Here is a 27888-nt window from a genome sequence, read left to right on the forward strand (position 1 = left end):
TTGGCCGTGACGTCTGGGGTGGGTTTGACCTGCTGCGTGACCTCCAACCACACCTCAACGTCCTTAAAACCCGCGGGCAGGATGGGGTTGCCATCCTGATTGCGACGAAACTTCTCGTCGTAATCCCGCCACGCAGACCCTTTGGATTTTAAGTACATATCGTGTACTAAAAACAAATATTTCACCAAATTGGCATACTCCGCGGGACGGGATTCCGTGTAGCAAACCATGAACACCAAAAACCCACGCAGCCACTGGTGGAAATTGCGGAACGCATTTTCCCCCATACCGCCCGGTTTCTTGGCTGCCTCAAAACCCTGCCGCATTTCCTCCGTAAGGGTGAATACGTCCACATACTTCCCCTTGCGGATCTTTTCCCGCATGCGCTTGCGAACTCCCCTTGTAACCGCCGTGTTGGCGCAATGCACCATCTCGCCGAAACGGGGAGGGTCCGAAGGGACCACCTGCGCAGGAGCGGCCGCCTTATGCGCCTCCTTAGCCATTCGCCGCGCGATGAGCCTAGCTAATTTACGCGGGCGCCGCGGAGAGCCGGATGATATGCTGCTGGAAGACGATGAACTACATGTTGAAACGTGTAAAGAAATATCTAGCTCACCGGAGTTCGAAGGACCCGGAACCTCTTCGTCCGCTGCACCCGCCTCCGCTGATGGCCGTACCTCCACGTTCGCCGTCCCGCTTGTCCGTGATCTTCGCCTCATGCCGGTTGTAGCCCCCGAACTAGGCGGGACCTGTGAGGGAGAAGAAGAGGGGACCACAGGCACAGGGGGAACCAGAACATTATTAACACTTGCCCGCAATTGCGGCGGCGGAGGGACCGCCCCTCCGCTCTGCGGCGGATGGCCGCCCGGCAACTGTAGGGAGGGGGCCCCCGCCGAGGTGTACCCGATCGACTGCGTAAAGGCCGACCCGCTTGCTGCGCCAAAAATCGCGGGGTAAGATGGCCGCCAAGCCGCATGCGGCAGGCAGACGCCTGCTCCTGCCCCTCCGTATGAAGCCGGAAGGAACTGAGGGGGCGCCGGGAGAGGGGGCCAACCTTGTGCCACCTGATACCCCCCGCCCGGTGCCTGTCCTGGCTGCAGGCCCGCAAAGGCCGGCATGGGCACCGCGACTCGGGGTCCCCCGACCGACCACGTGGACTGCCCGCCGGCGCACGCGCTGGCCCCACGCGGGGAAAACTGTGTGTCGGCCGTGGTCATGAAACCCATGGAAGGCATACTGGCGGCAAAAGGGAATGCTGGGGCCGGAGGCCACGCAAACCCCCCGGGGAAGGACTGGCTCCCCGCGTAGCCTTGCTGAGCTGTTACCGCGAGCGCCCCGCCGTGCGTAAAATAAGCCGTCGATACGGACGCCTGCGTGGACCCGCATTGCAAAGGACCGTGGAGGGCGTGGGGAGACTGATACCCTGTAAGCGAGGGCGCCGCCCATGGCGGCGGGGCAGCCGACGCCCAGGGGGCGCCCAAGCAGGGCTCTGATGCCGGGGGGAAAACCTGCCATGCTGATGCAGCCGGGGCGGGCGTGGCGGCAGCCGGCGCCACGTCCCCCGTCCCGGACACCAGGGGCCCCGCGTCGCCACCAATCATCAGGGGTGCGCTGGCCTCCCTGATGTAATTTGGCAGTGTGCTGTCCTGAACTGTCCCAGGGACAGCGGGAGGCGCTACCCGCTGCCCTGGGCTCATATCACTCTGCACATTAAACCCCACCTCCCCCCCCGCAGCTCTGCTGCGGCGGTCCTGTGCCACCAGGACGCCGCCGGGAGCCACGAGCGAGGGTGGAGGAAGGGAGCCGTCCGCGGTGCCAGGCTGAGGGTGAGTGAACGAACTTGCCGCCGGAAGCGCCGGGTCACGCGGCCCAGCCGGGTCGCGCGCACCCGCGCCCTGTGCCATGCGGCTGCTGGTGGGGGACGGAGGGGGACTGGAAGAGACCGGAGCTGGAGGGCGGGGAGAGGCCCGTCCTGCTGCAAGCGCCGGGGTGCGCGGCTCGGCCGAGCCGCGCGCCCCGGAACCACGTGACGAGCGGCCGCTGGCCGCCCGTCTCCGTGCGGCAGGGGAGCGGGCTGTCACTGCCCGCCCCCGCCGCCTGTCCGCAGCAGGGGAAAGCCCACTCTGGGGAGCGACGCTCGGAGAGCGGGAGCGAAGGGCACTCCCTGCCTCCACGAGGCGCCTGGGAGGGGGAGCAGAGCGACGAGGACGAGGCATGACAGGAGGGTGAGGGGACAGTCTGCACCACAATCAAAGCACACAGCAACAGAGATAAGGCTGTTAAATAATGCCCAGTGAAGGCAACTAAAACTCACAAATCTATAGCAAAGAAAAGACAAGCAGTGTGATACTTATCCTTCCTGGGCAAAACTGAAGGCAAGAGGAAGTCTGGCAAAATGGCCACCCCTTATATACTAAACTGAGACCCTCCTCTCCATCCTGATGCACAACCCTCTAATCCAATAGGAAAAAACCCAACTGGGAAACTGATCTGCCTAGCAACTGCTTAGTCATTTAACAACCAATCACAAAAAGTTGATCGCTTATATTGCCTCAGGCTTATGCAGCCTTCAGCTTATCTTAGCTGCAGGGTAAACCCCAATGACTTATGTTTAACAAAACTGGGCAAATGCTAAATATATATGTAAAAGGACAAGATCAGGGCGTGATGGAACAACTAGCGTTAATGTTTGGTTTTCTAATTAATTTAAGATCCAAAAACGGCATAAGCTTCCTTACCATTTAGAATACCATTTGTTAGACTTTCTTAATTAAATGACCCATGAACCACTGTTATAAAAGGATATAAAGTACCATGTTTTAATAGAATTTGGTGTTATTATTTATGGATGTGTAAGTCTATTTGGTATATGGGGCGGGATGTAATAGATCCCAGTTTGGTGGCTGTGCGGGTTACCGGCCGAACTTGGACATTATTTTAAAGGACCAATCATGTACAAGGCATAGCCTTGTTAGGGTCAGGCTGCAGGGAAGGAGGTTAGAGGGGGAAATGGGGAGGGTCAGCATATCAGGATGCTGTGCGTTGGCACACCGCTGTTGGTATTGTGACTGTCTTCATTCCAAAAGCCGGGAATCTCATGTCAACTTTTTGACCTGTCGACCTAAACCATGTCGACCTAAAGACTAAAGACTGATGAGCGGGTTCGGTTCCTCGGAATCCGAACCCGCCCGAACTTCAGGTTTTTTTACACGGGGCCGAGCGACCCGGATCTTCCCGCCTTGCTCGGTTAACCCGAGCGCGCCCGAACGTCATCATCCCGCTGTCGGATTCTCGCGAGGCTCGGATTTTATCGCGAGACTCGGATTCTATATAAGGAGCCGCGCGTCGCCGCCATTTTCACACGTGCATTGAGATTGATAGGGAGAGGACGTGGCTGGCGTCCTCTCCGTTTAGACTAGAGTACTAGAGAGAGACACTAATTTTGGGGAGCATATTATTAGGAGGAGTACTACTTGCTGCTGATAGTGTGACCAGTGACCACCAGTTTAATTAATCCGTTCTCTGCCTGAAAAAAAATGATACACAGTGTGACACAGTCACATACCATATCTGTGCTCAGCCCAGTGTGCTGCATCATATGTAATACTGTATATCATTATCTGACTGTGCTGAGTGCTCACTGCTCACACAGCTTAATTGTGGGGGAGACTGGGGAGCAGTTATAGCAAGAGTACATATTTTAAGTACAGTGCACACTTTTGCTGCCAGAGTGCCACTGCCAGTGTGACTGACCAGTGACCACTGACCACCAGTATTGTGATTGTCTGCTGACCACCAGTATATTGTGATTGTCTGCCTGAAAAAGTTAAACACTCGTCGTGTGGTGTTTTTATAAACGCATTCTGCAGACAGTGTCCAGCAGGTCCGCCATTACATAATATATACCTGTCCGGCTGCAGTACTAGTGTGATATATATATATATTTTAATTTTATCTCATTATAATCCAGTCTATATTAGCAGCAGACACAGTACGGTAGTCCACGGCTATAGCTACCTCTGTGTCGGCAGTCGCTCGTCCATCCATAATTGTATACCACCTACCCGTGTTTTTTTTTTTTTTCTATCTTCTTGATACTAGTAGCTTACTTTAGGAGTCTGCAGTGCTGAGTCTGACAGACAGTGTCCAGCAGGTCCGTCATTACATAATATATACCTGTCCGGCTGCAGTACTAGTGTGATATATATATATATTTTAATTTTATCTCATTATCATCCAGTCTATATTAGCAGCAGACACAGTACGGTAGTCCACGGCTGTAGCTACCTCTGTGTCGGCAGTCGCTCGTCCATCCATAATTGTATACCACCTACCCGTGGGTTTTTTTTTTCTATCTTCTTGATACTAGTAGCTTACTTTAGGAGTCTGCAGTGCTGAGTCTGACAGACAGTGTCCAGCAGGTCCGTCATTACATAATATATACCTGTCCGGCTGCAGTACTAGTGTGATATATATATATATATTTTAATTTTATCTCATTATCATCCAGTCTATACTAGCAGCAGACACAGTACGGTAGTCCACGGCTGTAGCTACCTCTGTGTCGGCAGTCGCTCGTCATCCATAAGTATACTAGTATCCATCCATCTCCATTGTTTACCTGAGGTGCCTTTTAGTTGTGCCTATTAAAATATGGAGAACAAAAATGTTGAGGTTCCAAAAATAGGGAAAGATCATGATCGACTTCCACCTCGTGCTGAAGCTGCTGCCACTAGTCATGGCCGAGACGATGAAATGCCATCAACGTCGTCTGCCAAGGCCGATGCCCAATGTCATAGTACAGAGCATGTAAAATCCAAAACACCAAATATCAGTAAAAAAAGGACTCAAAAATCTAAAATAAAATTGTCGGAGGAGAAGCGTAAACTTGCCAATATGCCATTTACCACACGGAGTGGCAAGGAACGGCTGAGGCCCTGGCCTATGTTCATGGCTAGTGGTTCAGCTTCACATGAGGATGGAAGCACTCAGCCTCTCGCTAGAAAAATGAAAAGACTCAAGCTGGCAAAAGCACAGCAAAGAACTGTGCGTTCTTCGAAATCCCAAATCCACAAGGAGAGTCCAATTGTGTCGGTTGCGATGCCTGACCTTCCCAACACTGGACGTGAAGAGCATGCGCCTTCCACCATTTGCACGCCCCCTGCAAGTGCTGGAAGGAGCACCCGCAGTCCAGTTCCTGATAGTCAGATTGAAGATGTCAGTGTTGAAGTACACCAGGATGAGGAGGATATGGGTGTTGCTGGCGCTGGGGAGGAAATTGACAAGGAGGATTCTGATGGTGAGGTGGTTTGTTTAAGTCAGGCACCCGGGGAGACACCTGTTGTCCGTGGGAGGAATAGGGCCATTGACATGCCTGGTGAAAATACCAAAAAAATCAGCTCTTCGGTGTGGAAGTATTTCAACAGAAATGCGGACAACATTTGTCAAGCCGTGTGTTGCCTTTGTCAAGCTGTAATAAGTAGGGGTAAGGACGTTAACCACCTCGGAACATCCTCCCTTATACGTCACCTGCAGCGCATTCATAATAAGTCAGTGACAAGTTCAAAAACTTTGGGCGACAGCGGAAGCAGTCCACTGACCAGTAAATCCCTTCCTCTTGTAACCAAGCTCACGCAAACCACCCCACCAACTCCCTCAGTGTCAATTTCCTCCTTCCCCAGGAATGCCAATAGTCCTGCAGGCCATGTCACTGGCAATTCTGACGAGTCCTCTCCTGCCTGGGATTCCTCCGATGCATCCTTGCGTGTAACGCCTACTGCTGCTGGCGCTGCTGTTGTTGCTGCTGGGAGTCGATGGTCATCCCAGAGGGGAAGTCGTAAGACCACTTTTACTACTTCCACCAAGCAATTGACTGTCCAACAGTCCTTTGCGAGGAAGATGAAATATCACAGCAGTCATCCTGCTGCAAAGCGGATAACTGAGGCCTTGGCATCCTGGGTGGTGAGAAACGTGGTTCCGGTATCCATCATTACTGCAGAGCCAACTAGAGACTTGTTGGAGGTACTGTGTCCCCGGTACCAAATACCATCTAGGTTCCATTTCTCTAGGCAGGCGATACCGAAAATGTACACAGACCTCAGAAAAAGAGTCACCAGTGTCCTAAAAAATGCAGCTGTACCCAATGTCCACTTAACCACGGACATGTGGACAAGTGGAGCAGGGCAGGGTCAGGACTATATGACTGTGACAGCCCACTGGGTAGATGTATGGACTCCCGCCGCAAGAACAGCAGCGGCGGCACCAGTAGCAGCATCTCGCAAACGCCAACTCTTTCCTAGGCAGGCTACGCTTTGTATCACCGGTTTCCAGAATACGCACACAGCTGAAAACCTCTTACGGCAACTGAGGAAGATCATCGCGGAATGGCTTACCCCAATTGGACTCTCCTGTGGATTTGTGGCATCGGACAACGCCAGCAATATTGTGTGTGCATTAAATATGGGCAAATTCCAGCACGTCCCATGTTTTGCACATACCTTGAATTTGGTGGTGCAGAATTTTTTAAAAAACGACAGGGGCGTGCAAGAGATGCTGTCGGTGGCCAGAAGAATTGCGGGACACTTTCGGCGTACAGGCACCACGTACAGAAGACTGGAGCACCACCAAAAACGCCTGAACCTGCCCTGCCATCATCTGAAGCAAGAAGTGGTAACGAGGTGGAATTCAACCCTATATATGCTTCAGAGGTTGGAGGAGCAGCAAAAGGCCATTCAAGCCTATACAATTGAGCACGATATAGGAGGTGGAATGCACCTGTCTCAAGCGCAGTGGAGAATGATTTCAACGTTGTGTAAGGTTCTGCTGCCCTTTGAACTTGCCACACGTGAAGTCAGTTCAGACACTGCCAGCCTGAGTCAGGTCATTCCCCTCATCAGGCTTTTGCAGAAGAAGCTGGAGACATTGAAGGAGGAGCTAACACAGAGCGATTCCGCTAGGCATGTGGGACTTGTGGATGGAGCCCTTAATTCGCTTAACAAGGATTCACTGGTGGTCAATCTGTTGAAATCAGAGCACTACATTTTGGCCACCGTGCTCGATCCTAGATTTAAAACCTACCTTGGATCTCTCTTTCCGGCACACACAAGTCTGCTGGGGTTCAAAGACCTGCTGGTGAGAAAATTGTCAAGTCAAGCAGAACGCGACCTGTCAACATCTCCTCCTTCACATTCTCCCGAAACTGGGGGTGCGAGGAAAAGGCTCAGAATTCCGAGCCCACCCGCTGGCGGTGATGCAGGGCAGTCTGGAGCGACTGCTGATGCTGACATCTGGTCCGGACTGAAGGACCTGCCAACGATTACGGCCATGTCGTCTACTGGCACTGCATATGATTCTCTCCCCATTGAAAGAATGGTGGAGGATTATATGAGTGACCGCATCCAAGTAGGCACGTCAGACAGTCCGTACTTATACTGGCAGGAAAAAGAGGCAATTTGGAGGCCCTTGCACAAACTGGCTTTATTCTACCTAAGTTGCCCTCCCACAAGTGTGTACTCCGAAAGAGTGTTTAGTGCCGCCGCTCACCTTGTCAGCAATAGGCGTACGAGGTTACTTCCAGAAAATGTGGAGAAGATGATGTTCATTAAAATGAATTATAATCAATTCCTCCGTGGAGACATTGACCAGCAGCAATTGCCTCCACAAAGTACACAGGGAGCTGAGATGGTGGATTCCAGTGGGGACGAATTGATAATCTGTGAGGAGCGGGATGTACACGGTGATATATCGGAGGATGATGATGAGGTGGACATCTTGCCTCTGTAGAGCCAGTTTGTGCAAGGAGAGATTAATTGCTTCTTTTTCGGTGGGGGTCCAAACCAACCCGTAATTTCAGTCACAGTCGTGTGGCAGACCCTGTCACTGAAATGATGGGTTAGTTAAAGTGTGCATGTCCTGTTTATACAACATAAGGGTGGGTGGGAGGGCCCAAGGACAATTCCATCTTGCACCTCTTTTTTCTTTCATTTTTCTTTGCGTCATGTGCTGTTTGGGGAGTGTTTTTTGGAAGGGCCATCCTGTGTGACACTGCAGTGCCACTCCTAGATGGGCCAGGTGTTTGTGTCGGCCACTAGGGTCGCTTAGCTTACTCACACAGCTACCTCATTGCGCCTCTTTTTTTCTTTGCGTCATGTGCTGTTTGGGGAGTGTTTTTTGGAAGGGCCATCCTGCGTGACACTGCAGTGCCACTCCTAGATGGGCCAGGTGTTTGTGTCGGCCACTAGGGTCGCTTAGCTTACTCACACAGCTACCTCATTGCGCCTCTTTTTTTCTTTGCGTCATGTGCTGTTTGGGGAGTGTTTTTTGGAAGGGCCATCCTGCGTGACACTGCAGTGCCACTCCTAGATGGGCCAGGTGTTTGTGTCGGCCACTAGGGTCGCTTAGCTTACTCACACAGCTACCTCATTGCGCCTCTTTTTTTCTTTGCGTCATGTGCTGTTTGGGGAGTGTTTTTTGGAAGGGCCAGCCTGCGTGACACTGCAGTGCCACTCCTAGATGGGCCAGGTGTTTGTGTCGGCCACTAGGGTCGCTTAGCTTACTCACACAGCTACCTCATTGCGCCTCTTTTTCTTTGCGTCATGTGCTGTTTGGGGAGTGTTTTTTGGAAGGGCCATCCTGCGTGACACTGCAGTGCCACTCCTAGATGGGCCAGGTGTTTGTGTCGGCCACTAGGGTCGCTTAGCTTAGTCATCCAGCGACCTCGGTGCAAATTTTAGGACTAAAAATAATATTGTGAGGTGTGAGGTGTTCAGAATAGACTGAAAATGAGTGGAAATTATGGTTTTTGAGGTTAATAATACTTTGGGATCAAAATGACCCCCAAATTCTATGATTTAAGCTGTTTTTTAGGGTTTTTTGAAAAAAACACCCGAATCCAAAACACACCCGAATCCGACAAAAAAAATTCGGTGAGGTTTTGCCAAAACGCGGTCGAACCCAAAACACGGCCGCGGAACCGAACCCAAAACCAAAACACAAAACCCGAAAAATTTCAAGTGCACATCTCTACTAAAGACCCGGTCGACCTAGAAACCCCGTCGACTTAGTTACTGTCGACCAATAGTGGTCAACCTAGACACTGTCGGTCTAAGTCTTGTCGACCTAGAGACCGGATACCATTTAGAAACATAGAAACATAGAATTTGACGGCAGATAAGAACCACTTGGCCCATCTAGTCTGCCCCTTTTTTATTTTATCCTTTAGGCAATCTCAACCCTTTTTTAACCTTGATTCTTTGCAAGGATATTCATATGCCTGTCCCAAGCATGTTTAAATTGCCCTACAGTCTTAGCCTCTACCACCTCTGATGGGAGGCTATTCCACTTATCCACTACCCTTTCTGTGAAGTAATTTTTCCTTAAATTTCCCCTGAACCTCCCCCCCTCCTGTCTCAATGTATGCCCTCGAGTTCTAATACTTCTTTTCCTTTGAAGAATGTTTCCCTCCTGAACTTTGTTAAGACCCTTTATATATTTGAAAGTTTCTATCATGTCTCCCCTTTCCCTTCTCTCCTCCAAACTATACATGTTAAGATCTTTTAGCCTTTCCGGGTAAGTTTTGTGATGTAGGCCATGCACCATTTTAGTTGCCCTTCTTTGTACACTCTCTAATGTATTTATATCCTTCTGGAGATAGGGTCTCCAGAGCTGGACACAGTATTCCAGATGGGGCCTTACCAATGACCTATACAGTGGCATTATCACTTCTTTTTTCCTGCTACTGATTCCTCTCCCAATGCAACCAAGCATCTGACTTGCCTTTCTCATTGCTTTGTTGCATTGCTTTCCTGCCTTCAAGTCACTTGAAATAGTGACTCCTAAATCTCTTTCCTCCTCAGTAGTTTCCATTATAGTACCCTTGATACTATACTTAGCCTTTGGGTTTTTGAGACCCAAGTGCATGATTTTGCATTTTTTAGCATTAAACTGTAGTTGCCACGTTCTTGACCATTTCTCAAGCCTACCTAGGTCATCAATCATTTGTTTGACCCCTCCCGGTGTGTCTACCCTGTTGCATATCTTTGTATCATCTGCAAAAAGGCATATCTTCCCTTCAATACCATCTGCAATGTCACCAACAAAGATATTAAAGAGAACTGGACCTAGTACAGATCCCTGGGGTACTCCACTGGTAACATTTCCCTCCATAGATTGCACTCCATTAACTACAACTGTCTGTTTCCTATCCTGCAACCAGGTTCTTATCCATTTCACTAATTTATAATCCACCCCCAGGCTTTCAAGTTTATTTAGCAGTCTGTGATGTGGGACAGTGTCAAATGCCTTACTAAAGTCTAGATATGCTACATCTACAGCTCCCCCTTGATCTATTATTTTCATCACAGAGTCAAAAAAGTCAATAAGATTTGTTTGGCATGATCTCCCACCAGTAAATCCATGCTGTTTTGGATCCTGTAAGTTGTTCGATTTAAGATATTCCACTACTCTTTCTTTTAATAGTTTTTCCATTACTTTCCCTACTACTGATGTAAGGCTTACTGGTCTGTAGTTACTTGCTTCCACTTTTGTGCAGTGGAACTACATTTGCTCTTTTCCAGTCCTCTGGAATATCACCTGTATTTAGTGACTGGTTAAATAATTCTGTTAAAGGTGTAACCAGGACATCTTTTAGCTCTTTGAGTATCCTTGGGTGTATTCCATCTGGTCCCATTGATTTATCCACTTTTAGTTTTGAAAGTTCTGTTAGGACCTTCTCCTCTGTAAATGTATTTTCATCTACCTTATTTTTATGAATGTCCTTGCAATTTAACTGTGGCCCCATCCCTTTTTCTGTAGTAAATACTGAGCAAAAATAATTATTTAGGTGATCTGCTATTGCCTTGTCTCCCTCCACCAAATGCCCACTCTCTGTCTTAAGTCTTATTATTCCTCCATTTGATTTTCTCCTTTCACTTATATACTTAAAAAAAGTTTTGCCCCCTTTATCTACTGACTGGGCCATTTTCTCCTCAGCTTCTGCCTTTGCACGTCTGATCACTTTCTTAGCATCCTTCCGTCTGTCCAGATACTCCTCTTTGTCGTTATTATTTTGAGTCTGTTTGTATTTCCTAAAAGCCATCTTTTTTGCTTTCACACTAGTTGATACTACTTTTGTGAACCACACTGGCTTCCTTTTCCTGGTGCTTTTCCTAACCATTTTGATACAAAGGTCTGTTACACTTAGTAATGCACTTTTAATTTTTTTCCACCTCTCCTGCACCCCTTCCAAGTTCCTCCAGTCTGCCAATGAATCACTTAAACATCTCCCCATTTTTGCAAAGTCTGCATTTCTAAAATCCAACACCTTTGTTTTTGTGTGAGAGGAGTTGGATCCTGTCTTTATACTAAACCATACTGCTTGATGATCACTGGATCCCAGGTGCTCACCCACATATATATCAGATATTCTATCACCATTTGTAAGAATTAGATCTAATATTGAGTCTTTGCGAGTGGGCTCCCTCACCAATTGCTTGAGAGATGCTCCCTGTAAGGAATGTAGAAATTTGCCACTTGTAGCTGAACTTGCAAAAGACCCCTCCCAATTTACATCAGGTAAATTAAAGTCTCCCATGATTATGACTTCTCCCTTAAAAGCCATTTTAGAGATGTCCAACAATAGGTTCCTGTCCAAATCCTGCCCCTGGCCTGGTGGTCTATAGATCACCCCAATGCGAATAATGTCCTTCTTCCCAGTTTCTATGGTGACCCAAAGGGCCTCAGTTTTGGCTTCAATATTTTGTATTAAAGTGGCATTTATGCTTTTTTTCACATACATTGCTACCCCTCCTCCTATTCTTCCTATTCTATCTTTCCTAAATAAATTGTATCCTGGTATAGTTAAGTCCCAGTCATGATTCTCATTGCACCAAGACTCTGTAATAGCCACAAAATCCAGGTTATCCCTTGTCATTATCGCAATTAGCTCTGGAATTTTGTCTCCTAAGCTCCTAGCATTTGCAGACATAGCTTTAAAAAATGTTTCTGTGCATTTGTTAGTAGTAGCCATGTCCAGAGCGTACAAAATGAATGACAAGTTTAAAGTTGAAATTACCTGTTTGGGGATGTTGCTCAGTATTTGTTTTCTTTTACTAATCAGTAATCATACTCTGTCCTTTACACCACGACTATACCTTACTAAATATAAAGACATAGTACACCTGACCACAATGGGTTAATGTTCAAAAGAGGTAATCACCAGTTAGTATGCAATACTAAACTGTTTCACTGAGCAACTTCCCCACACATGCAATGACATTTTCAAGAAATCATTACATAAAGAAACATACATAAGTTTGCATAAGAGAGAACTGTAGTGAGCAGATTGGGGATGCCTTTTCCTAGGTTTTGTAAAAACGGATGATATGCATAAGATGAATTACATACTTTTGAGCATTAAGGCAGTCCTTTTGTGGTAGTGTTGGTGTGTTGATGTTTTCCTTCTGGTTTTCCTTCGGTTTAACGCAGGTATAACGCTATTTTTATAATAACACTTTTATGTCAGCACTTCTATGGAAGCACTTATAAGGACTTTCCAACTTTACCTGCTCCTGCAAATTACAGATAGTTTTTGTAAATTTATTATACTTTCTCACATTCCCAGTGTGTCCGGGAGTCCTCCGACTGCCATGGAGTTTTGAAACCCAGTGACATCAGATGAATTACGTGGGTGGGTGCAGGTTGTGCCTACTCCTTTCCCTAGCAGTTCAAAAGTTTTGAGCCTCTCAGTGTCGACTAAGCCCAGCCATAGACTAGGCACTAAGCTGTTTCATTACATAGTGTACGGGTATGTTTTGTGCTTTTGTTTCCTGTGGGGTGAAATGAGCAGCTTTATAACAGTATGGCACAAATCTTTTTATTATAAAGGTTTGTGCAAAGGTGGTTATTCTTTCATATAAAATAAATGAGCAGTAGGGTGTAAGCTTTTCAAATATACATTTTGTTTGTAGGAGGGTTAGACTAAGACCCACATGAGTGATATGATGATAGGAAGGGATGTGCTCTGAATTCAGCACCTGCTATTGTGACAGATGAAAGACAATATTAAAGTTTAAATATTTTATTAAACACTGGCAGTGTTCCTGGAGTGACTCGCCCACGTCACACACCTTTACACTCTGTGCTTATTTGGCAGGAACGTGGCAAGAACCCCGTCTGGGGTTCTTGAGGTGACAAGTCGGTCAAGTAGGTAAGACAGTTCGATTGAACCTTAGAGGTAAGCTACGGCTACTTATAGATAGAAACCAGAACCCCACACAGATACATATCGGCATGATTACCTGTGCAGTGTTTTTACTGCAGACATCTGGACCTCTTTGGTTTTGGACTTTAACATCTGAAGAAGACACGAGCCAATGTTCTCACCCAGGAAAACATTTTGGTTATTTACGTTCTCCTCCGCAATCCTTCCTACGGCATCACTCCACACTAGAAGTAAGGACTTGGGCTGACAAACCTGGAACAGTTTTACCACAATGGCAAGAAGACCGGATTGTTTCCCAATGGTGTCCTTAAATACTGTGGATCCAGCAGCCAGTAGGCCTAAGGCTTTAAAAGTTGGCTTTACAATATCCTCTTTGTCCTCTAGTGCTAAGCTGGAAACCACTTTCCTAATGGCTGGAACGAGGGTGGCTGAGAATTTCTCAGCAAAGTCTTTCTCGCTTGCCAACTCACATATTGAATCCATCACGTCAGTGAGCAGAAGTCTGGATCCAGTGAAGACCAGCGACAAGAACACTTCAATCTCATTGTTCTCTATTATCTTTCTCTTGGCCTTTTCAGCTCTCAGGACACACTTCAGTAAGGTTAAGGCCGATATCTTTAAATCGTCAGCCACATTCTTGCGAAGGACTTCAACCAACCCAGACACCAGTCCATTGTCTACAAATCTGTCCAAACAGCAACATAACCTATCATTTGACGGACTGATCAGCTGTGAAATGGCCAAGCAAGCCCCAAGGACTTCATCTTGTGTGTCAGAGTCAATCAGAGTGACAAGTTTCTTATATACATTTAAGTTCTGATGGTCAAGACTAATAAAGTATTTGAGGAGATCAAGATGACTATGGAGAGCAGAGATCTCTATGACTCCCTGTCTATGATGGTTGACATATGTAATATCGGCGCCATGCGTGACCAATAAATGCACCATCTCCAGGCTACCACTTCTGATGGCCAGCAACAATGGTGTGTTTTGAAGAGAGTCATCTGTCTTAGCCTCAAGGCTCTCCTTTCCTGAAGACTCAATGAGATCCTCCAGCACAGAAAGGTGGTTTTTATATGCCGCATGGTGAACTGGAAACCATCCGCTGCCAGAGATTGCTTCCATGTCATTTGTGCTTATCTGCAATACAGTATATTCAGAGTTAGTAACAAAGCCAGCCAAAGAGTGCGAATCAGCAATACGAAGATTATTTATTTCTTTGCATGCAGGGAAAATAGTGGCTGCATTTGCACCTAGAACACAAGTACTGGGCAGCTTTATTGTTACACTGCAATAACACTTCACTGGGACACAATCCCCACCTTAAATCTGACCACACATGTTATATGTGCTGGAGCAGCAGCACAATGCGTCTTTCCAAGTTGCAAACTTGCAGCCTCTAGCTGGGTTTATTCTCAGCCTTAACTGAGGCCTGTAATGCAAAAATATATAGAAATGAGAAGGAGGTCCTTTCGATAAATTCATCCAACATTGCTTTACCTTAAGGCCAAGGCTAGGTTCTCAGAAGGCCAATGACCCACAGCCAAGCTAAACAATAATAGTAATACTGATTATATGCAAAGACATGCCAGTCATCAATGGGGCAATTCAATTTATCATACCTCCCAACATAACCCTCTCCAGGAGGGACACAATGCTCTGCTTCTGGACTTTTCCCTTTCTCTATGATTGCCGGCATCTGTGTTGAACAGGTTAATGGCTAATAAAGGTGTTTCAGCACAGGTGATGGTAATCACAAATTAGCAGGGAAGTGCAGGAGCAGAGCATTCTGTCCCTCCTGGAGAGAGTCATGTTGGGAGGTATGATTTATGACTGCGAGAACATTCTCCGACATAAGGAGAACCGGCATTCTCCGACATACTGTAACAGCATTCTCTGACATGACAGTGTGCTGAATTGAATAGAACCGGGTGCTCCTTCCGGCGCTATTCAACCCAATTGAATTGAACTGTTACTGGAGGCTGATACTGTTTCTACCATACAGCAATCAGCCACACTCTCCCCACTAACCAGCTACAATTACTATTTTAGCATCTTATGTATCAGGTTTTCCCCGTGCCTATTAGATTGTAAGCTCATTTGGTCAGAGCATCTTTAAATTCTGTTTTATATTATTGTATGTTTCTTATCTATGTATAAAGCATAATATTAGTTACAACCATATTCTTAATAAGTCTACCAAGCACATGCTAATCATATAAACGTATTATTATAGTCACGGTTTACATGTATAATGTCACCATATTATGCAGCCCAGTCCCTGGACCATCAGAGCTTACGTCTAAATTCCCAACGTTCGCATGGACAACAGGGACCCAATTTACTGAAAGTGAGTGATTTTAGAACTGTAGAAGGAAAGGGAGATGGCAATGCTAACCACTGGTCCGCTATTATCAATTAAATACGGTTGAACTCTGCTGGCGAGTTAAAGTATATCAAATAAGTTGTTATAAATCCAATAACAAAAATACAGTTTTAACAATGAGCCTGAGGCACTGTGCTTGAGACTTGGTGCCTGATGCAGAGTGAGACGTTCACCAGTCTGCGTAGTGTAAAGTACATTTAAATACAGAAATATACCATACGTATACTGCATGGCAGGTTTGCCTGGAGAGGCATGTTGGGAGGGGAAGAGGAACATGGGCGAAACTAGACTTTCTTAACCAAGGGCAAAGACACAGCTTAGTGACCCAAACCACCACCCCTTGTGTCTGCCCCTACTCATTCTCCCTCTTCTGGTACCAATTGGTCATACAGGTATTTCACACTCGTGACAATGGACACTTTTTCTTGCACTTATATGTCTGCCTGCGTCTCAGAAGGCTCTATGATACAGTAAGCTGCCAACAGTACACTAGACATTGAAGAGTCACAAAATTACACATGGTATACAGAGACGGTTTAAGAGAGCAGAGGGGTGTGTAGTCTTCCTTCTAGAAATGAAATAGGGCAGGGCGCCGGACTCCGGGGGCATATTTGCGCGCGCCCGAAACGGGGGCGCGACCATGTAAATTAGGGGGTGTGGCCACACTGACGTCACTTTAGTGGGCGGTGCGGCTCACAGACGTTGCAGTAGGGGGCATCTGTGGCCGGCGACGTCACTGTTGGGGGCGTGCTCAGCACCGACGGAGGTGCTGGGCTTCCCCCAGCTCTCTCCCATAGCGTGAATAGATGCGCACGGCATCTTTACAAGCTGGGAGGGCAGGAAGCGGGAGGCTGTTCTAGCAGGGCGCCGCAAAAGGGGCAGGGCGGATTTTGCCTTTTAAAAATCGGGCAGGGCGCGGCGCCCTGCTAAAACAGCCTAGAGTGAACACTAGGTGTGTGCAGGTTCCGTTCAGGCCGCCTCCTCTGCGGCTTTGTTCAGGAGTCTCCGGCCTGTGCCACATTCCCCCTTTACTTCTTATAGCAATGTGTAAATGGACTTATCGCATCCTACTGTATATGACAGTGATCAGGCTATGGGGTAAATTTACTAAGGTGGGAGATTTTTAGAACTGGTGATGTTGCCTATAGCAACCAATCAGATTATATCTATTATCTGCTAGAAGCAGCTAGATAAATGGTAAGTAGAATCTGATTGGTTGCCACGGGCAACATCACCAGTTCTAAAAATCTCCCACCTTAGTAAATTTACCCCTATGTCTTTTCTTATTTTTTCAGATATATCTGTCCTCTTACATAATAAAATGTCATAGGTACCTCCTCTGGTCACCAAGCAACATAAAGCATTAGTATGCATGGTTCTCTCACACTGCGTCTGCCCCCTCCCTCCATAGCTCTCACTGCCCCTTCATATCTCTCTTAGTGCCCCTCCATATCTCCTGCGATTTGGCGAGCAACTACGGGCGATACAGTTTCAGCCTCTTACACCCCAGATACCAGGGCTTAGAAATGCCTCCACCTCAGTGTATATAATGTCTACAGAGGCTCACTGATGGAAACGATTATGGACAGAACCTCTGAACACCTTGGTGTGGAAAAGGAGAGTGGTGCACCTGGCTGTACTGCTGCTGCTGCTTCTCTGGCTCTGGGGTCTCTGATGATCTGTCCTTGCAGACAAGACGCAGCATTCCTGATCTGCACTATTCATGCCTATCACGTGTTGCATGCATAGGTGTGCGCAGGGGGGGTGCCCCCTAATGTCCGGCAACCCGATCTCACATGCCTGATGCAGCGATCGCTGAGCAGGCTGATTAATGTCCCTTCTGCGTTGCACCCTGTCAGGACTGCATTACTGAACGGATGCCTGGGTTTATCAAGGGTGCCACTGCCACCGGCTTTCAAACTCCGGCTCCACCTCAATGTACAAAAACAGCGTGATGTGATGACATCATGCTGCTCGCACGCCCACCTCTCTCCTTCTATTCTATGCCAACGCCAGCCACTGATGAGGATCAGCATGCAGCCAGCGTTCCTTTTAGGAAGACAAATTCAATACTGGTAGGCGGTCGGCAGCAGCATTGACACATAATGCGTTTTTCCAGCAGCAGCAGTACTAGTCTGCGACTGTCAGTGTCAGTGAGTGACTGCAGTTTGCAGGGGAAAGAGAGGGGCAGCCAGACCAGGCTGAGGAGGAGCACTGTAATTTCAGTGAGTGCCATCAGGGTTGTTTGTTTGGTGCACACCACAACATTTGACAATGCATCTGCATTATTAGGATTGGTACAAGGGTGGATATTTTATATTGCGTTGACCGTCAATAGAGGGTGCAAGACACGCCCAAAAGGCGGTGCTAGGCACACCCCTCCAAGAGAGCACCCCCTAATAAAATGTGCTGCGCACGCCTATGGTTGCATGTGACTTGTGGGCACATGGAACGGATGAGTGCCTATTGTATTCTAAGCGAGGCAGGAATCCTTGAACTGGGACCACAGATAAATAACTGTATTCACATTTCCTTTCCAGTGTACGTGCATTTCAAAGCACTCTGCATTAGCAAAACAAAAAACTGGTCTGGAAATGATTACTTCTAAATATGATCACACACAATGACGGATTTATGATAGGAGAAATCTATCAGGCAATTTGGTGCATTGAGGATGAATTTTTTTATCCATATAAAATATCTACCCCCTAACAAAACTCCAGCCAAAAATATCAACACCGCACTTTTTATATGTTGTACGAGGATCAGTGGTGCAAGTAGAAAAAATGTTTTAGTGGTACTAAAAATGGGTGTGGTCAAATGCCACATGGGGTGTGGCCAATGAAAATGGGGACATGATACACATATGGGGGGGGGGGCCAGATACACATATGACCCCAATAGTGCCAGATACACATATGCCCCCACAGTGCCAGATATGCCCCCACCATGCCAGATATGCTCCTACAGTGCCTGTTATGCAGCCACAGTGCCAAATACACAAATGCCCCACAGTGCAGATACACATGCCCCCACAGTGCCAGATACACATATGCCCCCACCGTGCCAGATACACATATGCCCCCACAGTGCCAGATATGCCCCCACCATGCCAGATATGCTCCTACAGTGCCTGTTATGCAGCCACAGTGCCAAATACACAAATGCCCCACAGTGCAGATACACATGCCCCCACAGTGCCAGATACACATATGCCCCCACCGTGCCAGATACACATATGCCCCCACCGTGCCAGATATGCTCCTACAGTGCCTGATATGCCGCCACAGTGCCAAATATACAAATGCCCCACAGTGCAGATACACAAATGCCCCATGGTGCCAGATACTCAAATACCCCACCGTGCCAGATACACAAATTCCCCCAGCAGTGCCATATATGCCCCCACAGTGCCAGATACGTCCCCACAGTGCCAGATACACATTGCCCCACAGTGCCAGATACACATTGCCCCACATTGCCAGATACACATTGCCCCACATTGCCAGATACACATTGCCCCACATTGTCAGATACACTTTGCCCCACAGTGCCAGATACACATTGCCCCACAGTGCCAGATACACGGTGAATTGATGATTAAAATAGTAATACTACTGTACCTCAGGCTCCACGAGATGAGCCTGCTCCTGCCGCCCTGACCCCCGCAACCTGCGCTGCTCAGCAAGGAGAGAGTTGGCCGCAGGAAGCCCAAGAAGAAGCGCCACAACCCGCCCAGCCAGCCCACAGGGTCCTCTGCACGCCCGCCGCACCAGCAGCGGGAGCGTGATTAAGTCACGGTCACGCTCCCAGCAGGCTGGGAAGGGGAGGCGGAGCGCAGCAGCGGCGTTTCCAGTAATAGCTGGTAACAGTGGCTTTGGTGAGCGGCAGCAGCGGGTACGGCGTACCAACGGCTAAATTCTTAATGGTACACCGTACCCGAGCGTACCGCCACACTTGCAGGCCTGACGAGGATGCAGTCAAATTGGCGGCAGTCGGGATCCCAGCGTACAGGAGACCGACGCTGGAATCCCGAACTAAGATTACTGTATTGTTTAAGACTTTCCCATCACTGCAGACAGTGGGCGTCAAGTTTTAGGGGATGCTGTGATGCGGAACCCCTAATATCACCCCCACGTGTCCCATGTGTACTGAGGCTGGGACTGGTGCCCATAGTAAGGACATGTGTGGACACAGATCTTGCTACATAATAATTATTATCCTTCATAGACAATATACAGGGTGGGAAGCAAGGGGCACGGCATATCATGTTATCAAGCCACCCAACTGTCCACTTCCCTGGGTAAGTGAGTAAATCCAGGAGGCTGGCCTACACTCTTGGGAGCCGAGGAGAGCATCCCAGAAAGTTAGAAGTTTCCCAGACACTCCGTGAGAACAGACAAGTTTCCCAGACATTCTGCTAGAATAGGCAAGTATGCAGTGAAGGCATAGGGGTGTATTCAATTACAGTTGAATTTCCCGACTTGTCGAATTAATTGCAGTTTAAGGTCAAATCCAGATTCGACCTATTCAATCATACTCTCATTTATCCGACAAGTCAGAAAATCCGGAAAGCACGTGGCCGCCGATCCACGTGTTTTGTCGGATTCGCGGCCAAATCCGACAGGTTTTAGCCCCGTTTCCGACAATGTCAATCCGACTTTAAAAAAAGTCGGATTGGCATTGTCGGGAACGGCCAAATCCTGTCGGATTTGGCAGCTAATTGAATACAAGCATTGAATACACCCCATAATGGTACAACTGGTACCATTTGCAATTTGCATTGAAGGCATGCAACTGGTGACAGTAAGACGGCATAATGCTATGGCTCTCTTACTGTTTTTACAAGAAGACGTTTTACATAACCAGGATCTGGAAGCAATAAACATGGTACGTGCAGCAGACAGTATGTAGCTGGGCAATAAGTAGGTAACTGCCCTCGATCACAGCCGGCAACCTTTTGTCTCCTACAGTATTATCTGCTCATGTTCTCAGCTGGAGGGAATGTACATATCTGTCCTGACGTACTTAATGAATAACAGTAACACAAATGTAATAGGGTGCGAGTTCTTACAAAGTTGTGAACAACTTTTTTAAAACTCGCGCAATGTAATAGAGTGCGAGTGCATGTTTCCTGCAATCCTGCAACTCGCAGTGGTAGAACTCGCATCCAGATGTATTGCCGTTGCACACATAAAATTCGCACAATGTAATAGGGTGAGAGTTGTAAACTCTATCCTAACACATCACCATAATCTCTCATACAAATTGACCAGCTTCTGGCTGGTGACTTTGACAGACGCATGCACAGATCTGTGAGATCCGTGCATGCTTCTGTCTGTGAAAGTTGAAAATGAAAAAAATAATAATAATGCGGTGTCCCCCCCAAAAAACATATCCAGCCCCGGGCTGTTTGAGCTGGTCCTGGTTGAAAAGATACCGGGGAAAAATGACTGAGGTCCCCCTGTATTTTATCAACCAGCACTGGGCTCTTGGACCGGTCCGGGTTCCAAAAATATGGGGGGGGGGGGGGGGGGGGGGAGACTAAACACAGGGGTCCACTCTTTTTTTTTAAAACAAGCACTGGGCTCCACTAGCCAGGCAGGTAATGCGGCAGCTGGGGGACACGTTTATATTGGTCCTGGCGGCCGTAGCATTACTCCACCTAAATAGTCAGCCCTGGCCATGGATGCCCTGGAGGCTGACTTTATTGGGGGGTCCCCCACTCCCCCAGGAACCCCTGGGCAGGGCTGACTAGCTGGGGGGAGTAATGCTACGGCCACTGGGACCAATATAAACGTGTCCCCTGGCTGTGGTTTAAAAAATACGGGGGAACCCTACGTCCCCCCCTTCATATTTTTGGAGCCAGGACCAGCCCAAGAGCCCAGTGCTGGTTGTTAAAATACAGGGGAAGGGACCTCAGTCATTTTCCCCCCGTCTCTTTTCAACCAGGACTGGCTCAAAGAGCCCAGGACTGGTTATGCTTTTTTTAAAATACATTTTAACTCTTTCTTAACTTTAATAGACAGAAGGGGATACAGTAATTAAGTCGACAACACTTAGGTCGACAGTCATTAGGTCGACCACTATTGGTCAACATGCATTAGGTTGACATGGTCACTAGGTCGACATGAACATGGTCGACATGGGGAAAGGTCGACATGAGTTTTTCACTTTTTAAAAAATTTTGAACTCTTTCATAGTTTACGATCCACGTAGACTACAGTTAGGACCGGTAACCTGTGCCGAGCGCAGCGGTAGCAATGTGAGGCACCCTGGCCGAAGCATGGCGAGCGAAGTGAGCCATGCGAGGGGACACGGTACACTAATTGGGGTTCCCCGTCACTTTACGAAGAAAACGACACCAAAAACTCATGTCGACCTTTTTCCACGTTGACCTTGTTCATCTTGACCAAATTACAACGTCTACCTAATGACCCATACCCAGACAGAAGTATGCACGGATCTCACTGATCTGTACATGCTTTTGTTTCTCACACTGCACATTGCAGTAGCCTTGAGCTTACAAACTCGCTGGCTATTATCACGAGTTTCGCCCTTTTTAATGTGCGAGAAGGTCATACTTGCCTACCTGACCCTCTCCATGAGGGAGAAAATGCTCTGTTCCTGGACTTTCCTGGTAATGTATGATTGCCATCACCTGTGGTGAGCTAGTTAATTGATAAGAAAGGTGTTTCACCACAGGTGATGGCAATCATACATTACCAGGAAAGTCCAGGAACAGAGCATTTTCTTCCTCATGGAGAGGGTCAGGTAGGCAAGTATGGAGAAGGTGCGTGTTTGTCCCGCAAAAAAACTTGGACCCTATTACATCCCGCCCATAGAGTTTTGTGCTTGTAAGCTGAGCACGCTTCTCACCTGCATTTAGCGGTTATCCCCGTGAGTTACTGTCACTTAGGAGAGAGTCAGAGGATCTTGTACTGTGATTCCTGAGCTGGAGCAGCCCTGATCAGAGGACGTTCCTTACTGGGCTGTGCTGCTTGTGAACCCGTGTGTGTGTGTGCACAGTGCTTTGATTAATGACACTGCTGGCACTTAGCAACTTAACATGTGCAGATTGCTCCCATGACAGCGGGAGAGTGCACTCACTTCACAGGTAGGCAGCCGAGCTGCTGTAGAACTATAAATCCCAGCATGCCCATACAGCCAGTCACTACAGGGAAACTGTCAGTTTCAAACTAATTCAGTAGCAACATGCTACCCAATGGTCTACATCTTGGTGGTCATTCCGAGTTGATCGCAGCCAGCAACTTTTTGCTGTTGCTGTGCTCAACTAGTCCACGCCTATGGGGGGTTCAGTATGGTATGGCGGCGGTTGGGCTCCCGGCGACCAGCATACCGGCGCCGGGAGCCCGACCGCCGGCTTACCGACAGTGTGGCGAGCGCAAATGAGCTCCTTGCGGGCTCGCTGTGGGCACGGTGGCATGCTATGCGCGCCACGCTATTTTATTCTCCCTCCAGGGAGGTCTTGGACCCCCATGAGGGAGAATAAGTGTCGGTATGCCGGCTGTCGGGATTCCGGCGCCGGTATACTCTGCGCCGGGATCCCGACAGCCGACATACTGAAGACCACCCCTATGGGGGGAGTGTATTTTAGCTTAGCAGGGCTGCGATCGCTTGTGCAGCCATGCTAAGCTAAAAAAAATTCAATCAAAAGATGACTACCCCTGGACATACTTACCCTGTGCAACGAACCCTGCGAGGCTGGAGCCGGCTTAGACGTCACTCCTCCGCCCTCCGTTCTTCTGGACACGCCTGCGTTTTACTCACCACTCCCCGAAAACGGCTCCAAACGGTCCGGATCCGCCCTGGCACGCCTCCTTCCTGTCAATCTTCTTTGCGGTCGGCTCTGCGACCGCTTCCTTTGTAAGTCGCGACGTAACCCGGCAACCTCTGTCGTCGGGCAACGTCGCGCACGTGCACTGCGGCCGCCGCGCATGCGCATTCCGCACCTGTTCGCACCGCAGCGATAAACCGAATGACCCCCCTGGGGTACTGAACTACTATTTTGAGTAGACCACTCTGCAAAGTTACAGAGATTTGACGGACCGGGCAATAAAGTGTTATAACAACAACAACAAAAGTACTGAAAAAACAGGATGCCACATATTTTACACTGAATGAGATTTACAAGAAACATTTTTTTTAAGAAAAATAGAACTTACAGTAGACGTTACATGGGTGGGAATCGTCAGGGGGGGCAGAGAAAGGAGGAGCGGGCACGGATTACCCAGAAGCGGGCCTAGATTACCCAGACGCGGGCCCAGACTAATGCTGTTGGTGGATGAAGCACTCTGTCACAAAGAAATGCGACCGTCGGTAATGGCCCCGAACAGTTGCGTGCACTGGATGAAACATTAGGCCAGAATTACTAAAGCTTCCAAAAGTGGTGCTGTTGTCTGTAGCAACCAATAAGATTCTCTAGAAAATGAAAGACAGAATCTGATTGGTTTTTGTGGGCAACACTGCCCCTTGTCTGTTTTAGAAGCGTTAGTAAATCTATCCCTGCTATCTCTTCCAATATTAGGGAGGGAAGTCCTGCAAACAGCCAAAGCAGATGATTAAAAAGGGGCATGCCTCTCTGAGCGTGGGAAAAGCAGACGCAGCGGCGGCATTGTGTAACGCATGAGGTTTATAAATGACCTACGAAATATTATATAATATGTGGCCTCACCCTTGTTTAGAGAACAAAAACAAAAAAAACACAGGTTCGCAAAACTCTTTCGCTTTGGGTTACAGAAACTTTCAGGGCGCCAGTTATCAGCATTGTCCGGGTTGCGGATGATAAGTCAACAATCAACAGGCCGACATGCATCATAATACCTGTCGACCATATGGTACAAAAGGTTGACAGGTACAAAAATGTTGACGTGTAAAAGTTCGACAGTGCTTAAGGTCAACAGGTAGAAAAGGTTGACAGGTTCAAATAATCGACATAAAAAAGGTCAACACACATATGGTTGTTTTTCTCATTATTATCAACTTTTTCATTATTTACCATCCACATGGACTACGACTTGGAATAGTAACCTTGACGAAGTGCGGTGAGCGAACACAGTGCACTAATTAGGGTCACATGTGCTTTAACATAGAAAATGCCCCCCCCCCCCCCCCCCCCCACCACCCTCAAAAAAAAAAAATATTGTTTCCACCTTCTCTGTGTTGACCTTTTGACCTATTGCATGGCGACCATATCATTCTGATGTGTAATGTGTATCCGGCCGAACACATGTGCACCAAAATCCCTAGAAACTCCTACGTTGCATGTGTTACACAGGGTGTGCACACTCAGATGCTGCTTCAATTCAGGTGCACACAGGGTGGTCATTCCGAGTTGATCGCACGCTGCCGATTTTCGCAGCGCAGCGATCAGGTAAAAAAATGGCAAAACTGCGCGGGCGTATGCACCGCAATGCGCAGGCGTGTCGTACGGGTACAAAGAGGATCGGTGCTGGGCGATGGGTTTAGCAAAGATTTCATTTGCACAGCCGAACGCAAGGTGATTGACAGAAAGAGGGTGTTTATGGGTGTCAACCGACCATTCTCTGAGTGTGTTTGGGAAAACGCAGGAGTGTCCAAGCGTTTGCTGGGCGGGTGTCTGACGTCAATTCCGGCACCAAAAAGACTGAAGTGATCGCAAGGGCTGAGTAAGTCCAGAGCTACTCAGAAACTGCAGAAAATGTTTTTGCTGCGCTCGGCTGCAAAGGTGTTCGCACACTTGCAAAGTGAGAATACACTCCCCCATAGGCGGCGACTATGCGTTTGCACGGCTGCTAAAAGTAGCTAGCGAGCGATAAACTGGGAATGACCCCTCCCCCCCCACAGTATCAGAGATATCTTGGAAAAGTTCTCACCGTTCACAGGCGTTGGCTAAAGAGACGCACAAAGATGGTCGTCCTTAAGGGTGCTGAAGTGGCTGCGTGCTCAGAGCCTCTGCCTCAGACTGACAGGCAGGAATAGCACAGCTTGTATTGTGACTCCACAACGCCTCCTGGTACTCGTAGCAGAGAACGTTTCTAGGCGATACAGTGCTTTGTTAAACGTGACAACTATTCCCCTATTCTCCTTAGAACTCATAGCTCTTGACATTTATGTGCTCTGGCGACTGTACAAAGAAAATACATCTACAGTTAATTGACTAGGATTACAAATTTCTGTACAGAGATTAACATGTACCTTTGAATGCAGATCATACACTGTACTGTACCCCCAGGTACGATGTATGGAATATGAAACCACTTCAAAGTAGCACTATGCACAGTAGCAACCTCAATGTACAACAATGAGAATGTGTTTTTTTTCATTGAAAGACAGACAATGGGTTTGATCCAGATGTGGTTGGAGGTGCTATCACTGCTCTGCATCCTATGTCACAGGACCCGCTCGTGCACGTGCAGGACAGATCCTGCCGATGTGCAAAGTACCGGAAATCTGTATTTTGCAACGATGGCCGCAGGTCCGACCGGACCAGAGTTAGGCTCAATATTTTGGAGATGTGTCAGTTCCAGATGACGATAGCACTGAACATACATGTATACGACCCATGAACATGGTATACAGTATATAGAAGGGATGGTCAAGCTGTGGCATCACAGCTGTTGTGTAACAACAAGTACCAGCATGCCCTGCCTGATAATGCTGCCATCTGGGCTCAATATGGCACAGGTGGACAACCTACGACTTTCCAGATGTTGTGGAACCACAAGGTGTAGTGCGGGATTACAGAGGTGATACTGCCCATAGCAACCAATCAGATTCTAGTTATCATTTATCTAGCACCTTCTAGGATGTGATCAATTGCTATGGGCAACATCTCCGCTTCGGTAAACCCACACTTTAGTAAATATACCAAGTGTTCACGCTAGGCAGTTTTAGCAGGGAGCCGCGCCCTGCCAGATTTTTTAAGGGCAAAACCCTGCCCTTTCTGCGGCGCCCTGCTAAAACTGCTGCCAGCTTCCTGCCCTCACAGCGTGTAAAGCTGCCATGCGCTTGGGGGAAGCCCTGCACCTCCGTAGGTACTGGGCACGCCCCCAACAGTGACGCCGCTGGCCGCCCACGCCCCCTTTTATTACCCGTGATGACCCTGACCCCTATTTTGCATGGCCGCGCCCCCTTTTCGGCTAGTGCCCCTCTAGAACCGGTGCCCTGCCGGCCCGGATTCTAGAGTGAACACTATATACCCCCGTTTTAGCATTACTTGGGTTAATAAATGAAACAGGCTGCATACAGTATTTTGCAGTTAGTAAATGTGGATTACAAACATTCCAATTTGACCCGTTTCACCTAAAAAATTTTAAAATACAAACTTTACCTTTATCTTTCTATTGCAGTACCCTGATGTCTATTACCTAATTTACATATAAAACATCTTCTTATTAATTACTAATTTAGCCCCAGTTACTGCAATAGGAGAACAAGGGCATTTTATAGGACTTTCCTACTTCTTTGTTGGGACAGAATTTGTACACACCACCAAAACCAAACTTGGAGGCGAGGTCACATTCTGTTGGGGAGGCATGGACTCATTATTGTTGGGTCACACTATGGCCGATATCCTATTAGGTGCGGTGAGTTACCGTACGGTAATAATATGATTTTAATTACCTACCGGTAAATCCTTTTCTCGTAGTCCGTAGAGGATGCTGGGGTCCAATTTAGTACCACGGGGTATAGACGGGTCCACTAGTAGCCATGGACACTTTAAGAGATTAATAGTGTGGGCTGGCTCCTCCCTCTATGTCCCTCCTACCAGACTCAGTCTAGAAACTGTGCCCGAGGAGACGTACATATTTCGAGAGAAGGAAATACACAGATAGTGGTGAGATTCACACCAGCTCACATGTACAACAAAAGGAAAGCCAAGCTAACCAACTCGGAACAATTCAGCAACGGCTGAACCAACAAACTGAACCAAGTAACAAAGAAGGAATACGAAGCACTGGGCGGGTGCCCAGCATCCTCTACGGACTACGAGAAAAGGATTTACCGGTAGGTAATTAAAATCCTATTTACTCTTACATCCTAGAGGATGTTGGGGTCCTATTTAGTACCATGGGCATGTAACAAAGCTCCCAGTATGGGAGGGAGAGTGCTGAGGTCCCTGGAGAACAGATTGACCAAACTTTAGTTCCTCAGAGGCCAAAGTATCGAACTTGTAGAACTTAGCACATGTGTTCGTCCCTGACCAAGTTGCTGCTCGGCAAAGTTGTAAAGCCGAGAAACCCCGGGCAGCCGCCCAGGAAGAACCCACTTTACGAGTAGA

At 47.9% G+C, this 27888-nt stretch overlaps 1 protein-coding gene across 2 annotated transcripts in view; it reads right to left on the bottom strand.

Moving 5' to 3' along the window:
• The window catches only part of LOC134969581 (ankyrin and armadillo repeat-containing protein-like), a 101666-nt gene extending 76100 nt beyond the window's left edge, over window positions 1–25566 (bottom strand). Inside the window, exons 1-2 of one of the 2 annotated variants that reach the window (XM_063945631.1) lie at window positions 25481–25566; window positions 13296–14359 (exon numbers count right to left, since the gene is read on the bottom strand). In XM_063945631.1, coding sequence (XP_063801701.1) covers window positions 13296–14344 — 1049 coding nt within the window. In that variant the 5' untranslated portion in view covers window positions 14345–14359; window positions 25481–25566. Of the gene's footprint in view, window positions 1–13295; window positions 14360–22484; window positions 22594–25480 lie in introns of those variants that run through there. The other variant, XM_063945630.1, reaches the window with a different exon arrangement.
• Window positions 25567–27888: the final 2322 nt, after the last annotated feature.

This window comes from Pseudophryne corroboree, chromosome 11 (genome assembly GCF_028390025.1).
Source record: "Pseudophryne corroboree isolate aPseCor3 chromosome 11, aPseCor3.hap2, whole genome shotgun sequence".
In the NCBI taxonomy this organism is placed as follows: Eukaryota; Metazoa; Chordata; class Amphibia; order Anura; family Myobatrachidae; genus Pseudophryne; species Pseudophryne corroboree.